The 11,104-nt window shown below is 52.0% G+C and overlaps 1 protein-coding gene across 1 annotated transcript; it reads left to right on the top strand.

Annotated features, from left to right (window-relative positions):
* Positions 1-7,737: 7,737 nt before the first annotated feature.
* On the top strand, positions 7,738-10,852 carry adgrl1.1 (adhesion G protein-coupled receptor L1.1; the record flags this gene model as incomplete). The annotated part of the gene is made up of 3 exons (XM_084489555.1): positions 7,738-7,945; positions 8,429-8,693; positions 10,502-10,852. Coding segments are annotated over 3 exons (824 nt in total), but the record flags the coding sequence as incomplete, so codon positions are not given.
* Between the last annotated feature and the right edge of the window lie 252 nt (positions 10,853-11,104).

The raw sequence follows: 11,104 nt of genomic DNA on the forward strand, positions 1-11,104 counted from the left end.
GTTCCGTCGACCGTAATTGCGACACATCACACATTGGAGGTCTAACTGATGGGGGGGTGGGTCCGTGCGCTAGACACACCTTATCCAATGCATATCCAATATCCATCCATCCATAGATAGACGCCCTCTCCCTCCACCGTCCAGCCTACATCTAGCCACACGCCTCCGTAGCTACTGGGAAGTGGAGACCATCCCACCCCCCCCCCCCCCCCAAAAAAAAAAAAAGAGACGCATGTTGCTGGACTCCATCTTAAGGGCTTCAGGGCTTTTTTGCCTTTTTGTTAACGAGGCGGCGCTTGCTTGGGCAAGAGAAGAAGAAAAAAAATAAAACAATAGTAAAATAAAACAAAGAGCAGGTTAATCACTGCGCTTAAGGAAAAAACAAGTCACACGCGCCGCACCGCAGCCTCCCTCTGCCGGTCCCTCCTCAGAGGACCATGTGACTGGCGCCTCGGAGCTGGCAGCCCTCCAGCCCGCTGGCCCTCAGACGCGGCGGGGGGGGGGGGGCGTTGAGCCTGGTCCGCTGATTACCTGATAAGGCTGCAGGTGTGTCCGGGCCCCGGCAGCCAATTGGCTGCGGCAGCTGAAGGGGCTCGTGTCTGTTCTCCTAGCGTGAGCTCCTGGCACGGACGGCCTCCCCCCCCCGGAAGGCTTGGCTCCTCCTCCCGGTTTTGCTGCGGCGCACAACGCATTCTGCACAATACATCCACCTTCACGCCTCCTCCTCCTCCTCCTCCTCCTCCTCCTCTCTTCCTCCTCCTCCTCCTCTCTCTTCCCTCCTTTATCTCCCTCCGAACAGCACGTAGGCCGATCTCCGAACGCACTTTTACCCCGATGCTCGCTTGCCAGTTACACACACACACACACACACACACACACACATGCACACACATGCACGCACGCACACACACACAAACACACACATGCGCAGAGCCAAGCCCTGCATACAATAGCAGCACAGCACCTCGGACAGATCAACAAACAGTGCCCTGAGGCAACCGGTACACACATACACACACACACACACACACACACACACACACACACACACACACACAAACGCACACACCATAACAGGACTTTACTGGTCCAAGTTAGACAGAGGGGTTCCATGTCATGCTCCATACTGTCCCCCAAGCTTCCCGGGCTGTGCACCTGGCAGTAGCAGGTGCGCATTTCAATTAGAGCGCACTATTCTCAGTGGTCAGCGAGTCCGGCAGGCAGGCAGTCTATTGATGAGGGCTTGGACGAGATCTCAGCCAGCAAAGACCTTATGCACGCATAGCTTGAACGGAATACCCCAAGACACACACACACACACACGCACGTGCGCGCGCTCGCACGCACGCACACACACACACACACACACACGAATCCACTCACATGCAGGAACAGACGCAAACACAATGGAATGGGCAGGTTTGCCCTTTAGACACACAAATCACACACACGCACACGCACACAAACACCTAAAAATACACACATGCATGAGTAGGTAGCCAGGAACAAACACACACAGAGACACGCCTTGCATCCACAGAACGGCACGCACGTACGCGCAACACAAAATGCAAATGGGCTCATTCACATAATGCCACGGGAGGAAATCATTCTTACCTTCTCCCCGAGATTAGCATACAAGGGTGCCTGAGGACACTCAAAGTGTAATCTTAAATGTTACCAAAGCATCGACACATCAGGAGTGAACGCGCCGTGGTTTTCGCTAGACAGCAAAAAGCCTAAATTTAGCCTTAAGCTGTCAGCGTTCCCTTCTAATTGCATTACCAGTCAATCAGAAAATGGCGGTCTGAGACTAATGGGGATATTTACTGTCATTGCTTTGAGGTTCCTGTGGCTTTCATCGCGTCAAATCGTATTGACGAGCTACGGCCTGACCCTGTGCCTGGAGAGAAAAAAGCCAGATCAAATAAAGATAAATAAACTTGAGACGCGAGCGTTATGGCGGGATTTTCCTTGCCGGAACTGCGGTAATTTGCTAGAGTACAAAAGTATTAAAGGCCCTGATAAGGTATGTCTCATTAGGTGTAGCAGCAGAGTGAGCTCCTGCACCGCCGGCCAATTTGCTACCCGGTACTGATTAGGACCGCGAGGATCTCCATGGCTATTTTTATTCATCTAATAACACACTACCACACTAACTCCCACCTGAGCTAACTCCACTTTACACCAGAAGACGATGGGTGTCGGGGCGAATACTGAGCAGCACTACGCTGCCCTAATTCCACCGGACACCGGCACTGTCTCTGGGATTCTATTTTGGACTAACACTGGTTTCCACCGCCTGTTTGGTTTTTCTAAGGAGGGGGAGGCGAGGCAGGGGGGGGGAACGGAGAGCGGGACGGAGAGAGGGACGGAGGAAGGGACGTGTGCAGTGGTGAATACGGAGGGAGAGTTGGTAAACTACGGAGGAAGTGGGGACTGCTTGGATGGCAGGTCAGAGTTAATGAATCGCCACCAGGTGCAGAACACACGGTGGGAAGCGGCTGTCTGACTGTGTCCATTATGTGGACATTAGCACACTAGCATATTTTTGGTTTATTTGTTCTCACATATTTATTTTTGGTTGTGTGCGTGTGTGTGTGTGTGTGTGTCTGTGTGTGTGTCCGTGTATGTGTCCGTGTATGTGTCCGTGTGGGAGGGTGGCTGTGTCTTTATGGCAAGTGTCAAGTGTGACTTTATGTGTGTGTGTGTGTGTGTGTGTGTGTGCGCGTTTGTGCGTGTGTGCGCCTGTGTGTGTGTGTGTGTCGGTGTGTGTGTGTGTGTGTGTGTGTGTGTGTGCTCAAAACTTAACCACCCCATAATGCAGCTACCCGGAAGCCCTGATGAGCACCCTATGACACAAGGACCCCCCCAGCCCCGCAGCTCATTAAAATAAACAGCGACGGCGCACACACACACACACACTCACACACACACACACACACACACACACACAGACAGGGGGAGACTGCAGCTGTTGCGCAGCCCTGCACTGTAGATAATGGCAGAGAGAGAGAGAGAGAGAGAGAGAGAGAGAGAAAGACAGCAAGCGGGGAAGAACCGCAAACTGTTAGCCTCTGCAGAGGAGCCGTAATGGGGACCGCGATCGGGGACACACTCATACCAATTTAGCAAAGGGTCAGCGGAGGTGACCCCCCCCCCCCCCCCAAAAAAAAAAAGAATCCCTATCATCGCGCAGTGTTTGGGCAGGAGCCCTTGCGGCCAGCAGGATTGGATTAGGGGTACATTTCATTTGGGAACGATGACAAGCCGTGATAGATTCCCGGTCTAGTTTTGCTCCTTCCCGAGGTTTGTTATTTACGACGGCGTTGCAGCCGAGGTGATCCTTCCTCTCTGTCCTCCTCTCTCCCCGCTCACTCTCTGGCTTTTTCCCTTTTACGGTGGAGGAGAATAGCGCTCGCGTTCTGCCTTCAACAACGCCACGGGGGGGGTGGGGGGGGGGGATGGGGGCGGTCTTGACGTCGCGGAACGCGCTAGACGGCAGATTAGCCAGCGGGGCTGTGGACGCGTCTCGCGTTTGTCAGGACGGCGAGCTCGGTCAGGGCCGTGGGCCCCCATCGGGGGGGGGGGGGGGGTAGAGACGGCGTGTTCCTGCGTCAGCGTGTACTTTAGCAGATCCAGGTTGAGCTGCTGGGTCATCGACCCGCAGCAGAGCTGAACGTCGCTTTAAGCCTGCTTTTGTTTTGTTTTTTGTGGGGTTGGTTTTTTTTTTTTATTATTATTTTTTTATTATTTATTTAGGGCCTATCTTTGAATTCTTTGTGTTTTGTTTTTGTTAGAGAAATTGCCCCGGACGAGAGATGCCACCCGTTCTGGGTAATGCAGACTTAATGAAAAGCAAAATGTCACATCCCTTGTTTCATCACGGAATTCACTTTGTTTTCTATTTCCTTTGTTCCATAATTTAAGAAAGGTCTATAAACAGTTACTAGAGGGGGCATTTGATAGCAAATAAATTGCAGCTCAACAACTCTCCCCAACTCTCCCCAATCCAAGGGTGGGTGCGTTTGTGTGCGTGTGTGTGCGTGCGTGTGTTTGGGTGTGTGTGTCATACTTGGATTGTTCTTTAGTGTTTTCTGTTTTTTTTTTCATGAGCACATTGCGCATGCTGTTAATGAAGGATTTAGGGGTATTTGGGGTACTTTCGGGTAATTTCAAATTGGCAATCGCCTGAGTTATTATCCTCGCTCACATTATCGGCATAATGCCCGTCCACTTGAAAAGAAAAGTTAATTATCTTTATTTTGGGTGGGTGTGTTTACTGCTGTGGGTTAATGTAGTGTTGGCAAATCAATCAATACCTTATTTACACGCAATGTACTCTCACAGTCAAAAGAGCAAGTGCACAGGCCTAAAGGAGACACAACACAATCGATTGAAGATAATTTGTTTAGATGCTTTTTTTTATTACCGCCGAACACTTGTGAACATGTTATAGAGCACATGGGTTAAATCGTCGCGTTAAAGTGCCGTTTTTCCAGTTTCTTTTGGCATGAATTTCTTAGTTTTGTTTGTTGCTGTGCCGTTTAAATTGGGAGGACGGCATTAGACCTAACACATGTCTGAACCAATCTGCTGTGAAGCTTTCAATTATTCTTCAATCACTTTGGACTTGGATTCAGAAAAAAAGGATATTTGTAAGATGTGTGTGTTTTTTTTTTGAGTTACTAATTTGGTTCAATTTAGTGTTCTATCATTTTAATTATAATTTTTGTACATCGCAATTTTCTTGTCGTGTGCTTTCAGTCCAAGAAATATTGTGTCGTTTTTTTTGTAATTAATTTTCTCAAATGTTGTTTTGGGTTTTTGGGAATATGATCTACTTCAACCAAACCAAAGAATGAGTTGACGTTTAATTGCCAATATTAAAAAAACAACATACAGTCGGTGTGCAATTTGGATACAAATTGAAAGGTTTGAAATTGCAAGATTACACTCAAGTAAACGGCAAGGGAGAAACACAAATCTGGGGCCATGATCCATTGGAGTAAAAAAAAATACAAAATAAAAATAAATAAAAATAAAATCTGCCAATCATTGCGCGTAAAACTGCTCAGAAGGAGGACGGGGAGAAAACACACAGGCTGTGTCTGCGGGGGACTAGCTGTTCACTGTTGAGCTACTAATGCCTTGATCAGCAGACATGAACTCCGCTCTGAATAACAAACACGCCAGCATATGTTCACTAGACGCGCTCTGCGCCGTGGTGATTGATCCATGTGTCTTATACATACAGCCGCTGAATTATAGTACGCGCGTTGATCAACGTTTTAGCGGGCGGATACCCGGTTGTTTCAACAAAACCTCATCCCACTTTTATATTTGCGAATGCCTCGGGCAGACTCATTGTTCTGCAAAAGCCGTCTGACAATGGGAAATGAACAAACCTCTTCACCGCGGCGGCGCCCACATTCATACTCATGATGTTTATGCTCCCGACATGATGAGATTTAATTGGCGGCCGGCTTTCCCCGACGCCGCTGGTATCGCCCTCGGACAGAACGCGCCGATCCCAGAGTGTCTCCGTGGCGCCACAGATCACTGCAGCCACTCTATAACCTACAGCAACACAGTATCCCTTTTAATTCGCTCGCTCTCCACTCACACAGTAGAAGCTAATCCCAGAGCGGCCTGGCACACTATAGATCACTAGCCGCCCCGCGCGCCCGCGCGCCGAGAACAGAAGTGTCTTGATCTCGGCTGGTACAGTACCCCCCACAGACAGAACAAGCCGATCCCGGAGGGGGAACTGGCACCACAGATCAGTCGCCCCAATCACCGGCAGCGGAGGCAGCTCTGAAAGAGACTCGAGAGAAGGCTTGATTTCCTGAAGCCAGTGAAGTCCCTCTTCCCGGCGCTCTGTCAGAGTGCTCCTCTCACGCTGCTTCCTATGCAACGTTTTAGATCTGTTCTCCAGCGTTTGGACCCCGTGCTGAATCCCCCCCCCCCCCGCCAATGGTCGGGGCTTTTGATCTGGGTGTCCAACTTTGTCGTAGCGCTCGGACATGTATGTGCGTCGGGGTGTGTGTGTGTGTGTTTTCAAAGTTTGCACACCTTTGCATGTGCATGTGTGTGTGTGTGTGTGCGTGCGTGTGTGTGTGCGTGTGTGTGTGTGCGTGTGTGTGTGTGGTGAGTGTGGGAACACTCCCTGCAGAGTCCAATTAGTCCAGGGATGCGTTCGATCATGCAGTGACCAGCAGGTGTCTGCTCCCCTCTGCACCACTTGCCAGAGAACGACAAAAATAAGCTGGCAAGGAAGAAGTACCTCTCTCTCTCTCTCTCTCTCTCTCTCTCTCTATATATATATATATATATATATAAATATATATTTTTATGTTTTATATATCTCTCTTTATCTGTACCCCCTCCACATTCCCTCTTTTCCACTCTATCGCCCTTCTCTCTCTCTCTATCTATACTCCCTAGCTCTGCCAAAAGTTCTCTCTCTCTCTCTCTCTCTCTCTCTCTCTCTCTCTCTCTCTCTCTCTCTCTCTCTCATTCTCTCTCGCTCTCTCTCTCTCTCTCTCTCTCTCTCTCTCTCTTGGGTGGAGGATGCCAGGAGCTCTCTACAGATCACCTGACAGGGGCCCCGTTCTCCCGGGGCCCCCGGGCTCTGTCAGCCCAGGGACCCAGGGCATCAGTTAGCCAATGGACTCCAACCTCCACTCATACAGCGACCACGCGCGCGCGTGTGTGTGTGTGTGTGTGTGTGACACGGTGTTTTGTGTGCACTCATGCATATTCCCATGTGTCTACACTTGAGTATGTGTGTGTTCCTGTGGATGTGTGTTACTGTGGGGCCGTGTCTCGCAGGGGGGGGGGCGGGGGGGCGGTGGGGGGGGGGGGGGGGCGAATAGGAAAACAGGAAATAGGAAATAATCTGACGCACGCCTTCTGGAGCCATTGTATCCGGACGCCTCCCTCCCTCCCTCCCTCCCTCCCTCCCTCCTCCCCCCCCCCCCCTCACAGGCATTACTCTTGACTGAGGGCCAAACGTGTGTGCCAATAAAACATGTTTTCGCAATTACTGTTTAACCACCCGGTCGCATCAGAGAGAGCGAAAAAGCGGCGCAGCAGAGAAACGAACAATACGATAAAAAAGTAGGGCGCGATGCATTAGATTAGCGGCCCTGCCGGAGCGAGCGACCAGCGCGGCCACGTCTTCCATTCATCGCCGCGCGGCGCCACACATACAAACGGCCGCTTATATGTTCCTTCGTTTTAAAATCTGATAATGTTCCCTCACCTCACCGTGAATCTCCCCCTCCCTCCCAACCCCCACCGCCCTCCTCCTCCTCCTCCTCCCCCTCCCCCTCCCTCCTCCCCCTCCCTCCCAGTTTTCCAATCGTCTTTACTTCCCCTTTGTCTGATTTCTCTCCTACTTCTGTTTGTGGTTTGTTTTATAACGTCATTGTCACATCCATTCTAATTTCCACCTCGCTCTCCCCTCCTCTCACACACACACACACACGCACACACGCACACGCACACACACACACACGCGTGCGCGCACACAACCCACCAACACCCTCTTTAATTGTCTCCCCCCTCCCCTCCCCTCTCCCCCCTCGCCCCCCACAACGACGTCACTCCCTTACGTCTGCAATGTTTTGGTTTTCACTCCCCCTTGTCTCCTCCCTTCTCTCTCTCATTCTCTCCCCCCCCGACCGCCCCTCCCTTCCCCCCCCCCCCCCCCTCCCCTCCCTCCGCCTCCAGTCTTCGTGTGTCCCGGGATCCTGCTCCGGGTGCAGGCGTCCAGCTCCCTCCAGGAGGCGGAGCATCAGTCGGGGGCGTGGTGCAAGGACCCGCTGCAGTCGGGCGACCGGCTGTACGTGATGCCCTGGACGCCGTACCGCACCGACATGCTGCTGGAGTACGCCTCGTGGGAGGACTTCAAGCAGAACCGCGCCACCACCACCTACAAGTGAGGAAGGAGTGGGGGGGGGGGGGGGCCGGGGGGGCCAGGGGGCCAGGGGGCCGGGGGGCCCCCCACTGACCCACGCCGTCAAATAGCGAGCAAGCTCACCCCGTATGGATTTATCGGTCTGTTTGGGGGGGGGGGGGGCGGGGGGGCAGGGGGGGGGGTTCACGGGCGGAGGAGAGGAGAGGAGACGCCCCCCCCCTTACTCCCTCCCTCCCCCCCTGGTGTGGGGCCGCTTTGACTGCACCGACCAGGGGCCTCCGTCTCGTCTCCTTCCCCCCCCCCCCCCCACACCCGCATCACGCAGGACGCAGATCGATTGGCTGTCACGGGTTACCACGCCACCGCTTCCCCCCCCCCCCAACCCCCGTTCAACACTCACTCACTCAGCCTCTTCTTTCTCTCCGTCTCTTTCTCCCCGATCTTCCGTTTCTCCTCCCTCCTCCTCCCCTCCTCCTCCCTCCTCCTCTCCTCCCCCCCCACCAGGTTGCCCAACCGGGTGGACGGCACGGGCTTCGTGGTGTACGACGGCGCCGTCTTCTACAACAAGGAGCGCACGCGCAACATCGTCAAGTACGACCTGCGCACGCGCATCAAGAGCGGCGAGGCCATCATCACCAACGCCAACTACCACGACACCTCGCCGTACCGCTGGGGCGGCAAGTCGGACATCGACCTGGCGGTGGACGAGAACGGCCTGTGGGTCATCTACGCCACCGAGGCCAACAACGGGCGCCTGGTGGTCAGCCAGGTAACGGGGGGGGGCGGGGGCGGGATTATGTTCCAAGGCAGGAGCTCAGGAGGTCAGAGCGGCAGGGTCGGCGGGTCACCGCAAGGTTGCCGGTTCGATCCCCGGTTCCTCCTCGCTGTCGAGTGTGGAGGCGTCCCCTGAGCGAGACTCCCCTCACCCTGACTTGCTCCTGACCGGCTGGCTGGTCGACCCTGTGTGGTCGACACCGCCGTCGGTGTGTGAATGGTGTGCGTGAACGGGTGAATGTCGGTCAACACTGTAAAGCGCTTTGGGTAAAAGCGTTATATGAATGCAGTCCGTTCACCGTCCATGTAGCCATGAGGCTATGAGGTCGCTTAGGTCTGGACCCCTGTAATATCTCTAGAGATTAAAATAAAAGAATTTAAAAACTGTGTACAAAATACTCATCTCCTCCGAGTTGAGTGCGTCCTTAATTTGGTTGACTTTTTACTTTCTGTCCGCCTTGTGTGACATGACATCTGTTGATGCACAACCACCCAACCCCCCCCCCCCCCCCCCCCCCCCTCTCCCGGGACCTCACTATTTTTCAAACCAGGGCTACGGTTCCACGGTCATCGTATAAAGTCCGGCTCCGTCCGACAAGTCTGGCGGGAGTGGGTCAGGGGTCGGTCGTGATGGATTTACCGTCGGGGATTTGAAACCGTTTGGATTTTTAAACCGTCGTTTAGCATAGAGAGCAAAGGAATCATGCAATCTCTGGACTTGATGATGTTTTGAACTGGAACACAAATGCTGCCTGTACTTTGAAATCCAATCAGAGCGATCCTAATCCTGAGAAGGAAACGTTCCACTTTGTAATTATTTCATGGTTGTGGAAGGCTGGACCCATTACCTAGTCGCTGCATATCTATTAAATGTGTTCTAGAAATTCAATTTCCCTCATGGAACAATTACTTTACTCAGTTCCACAGCGTTTTCCAATCAACTATGTTTGTTTTTCGATTCAGAGGTTAATCTAAGTATTTGTATCTAATCTGGGTACAATCAAAGGAAAACGCAGGAATTACTGAATCGTTTACAAACCTGCATGTTTATCTGCAGCATTGACCCACCGACTGTGTAATAGTGGCTTTGTAAAACACTGACGTATTACCAGTTCAATCTAAAACGAAGAAACCATCAGAATAATCTCTTCTCCGTTGTTACTATTTGTTCTGTGCTAACCTTATCCACATGATACATATGATACATGATATAATGTCACATTATGTCTCACAAATCGTCATTGAGTAGACCGTTTGAAAGCATGCTGTTGCTTTAAGTCTAAGATACACATTGTGTAAGTATCTTGGACTTAAAGCAACATGTATGTTTTAAATATCGGTCTACTTAATAGACCTCTGAAGAATAAGTCCCGCCTCCGTTTTTTGAATGATGGTACATAACAAACTCTGTAGGTGGCGAATAAGTAAACGCTGCGTCACGTTTTGAACTACACACTTGGGAGAGTCGTGACGTCCGAAGTCTGCGCAGATCCGCGTTGGCATAATGCTTCTTTCATAATTTGACTTTAACGGCACTGACAATCCAAAACTTCAGTGGAAATGGAAACCGTGTGTAGTTCAAAACGTGACGCAGCTTTTACTGCTTCGCCACCTACAGAGTTTGTTATGTACGATCATTCACAAACCCCGTGTTATTTCCCATAGACATTTGACCGAGGGAACCGGGAGCCTCGGAGGCGGGACTTATTCTTCAGAGGTCTATGACGATTTTGTGAGCGACCGAAAGCTCAGCGCTCGCCGTCCAAACCCATCACCTTCAATACGCCCTCTCCCCCCCCGCAGGTCAACCCCTACACGCTGCGCTTCGAGGGCACCTGGGAGACCACCTTTGACAAGCGGCTGGCGTCCAACGCCTTCATGGCGTGCGGCGTGCTGTACGCCGTGCGCTCCGTGTACCAGGACGACGACAGCGAGGCGGGCGGCGACCTCATCCTGTACGCCTACAACACCAACCACGGCCGCGAGGAGCCCGTGCACATCCCCTTCCCCAACCCCTACCAGTACGTCTCCTCCGTGGACTACAACCCCCGCGACAACCAGCTGTACGTGTGGAACAACTACAACGTGCTGCGCTACCCGCTGGAGTTCGGCCCGCCCGACCCCACCACCGGTAAACATCAGGGGCCGTACTGACCTCTTCCTCTTCTTCTTCGTATCTTTTTCTTCTTCCTCTTCCTTCTTCTTCTTCTTCTTCTTCTTCTTCTTCTTCTTCTTCTTCTTCTTCTTCTTCTTCTTCTGTGCAACTGCACCACAAAGTTGCACATTGAGTGAAAGTGAAAGTGAAAGTGAAAGTCTGTTATTGAGTTTTTTAATTCCGAGTCTCCCGCCTACTCACTGGGAGCAGCTCACTCGTACACATTGAACCTTTCATTTACATGGTATTTG

The sequence above is a fragment of the Micromesistius poutassou genome, assembly GCF_964030765.1.
Source record: "Micromesistius poutassou genome assembly, contig: SCAFFOLD_1524, whole genome shotgun sequence".
Lineage (NCBI taxonomy): Eukaryota > Metazoa > Chordata > Actinopteri > Gadiformes > Gadidae > Micromesistius > Micromesistius poutassou.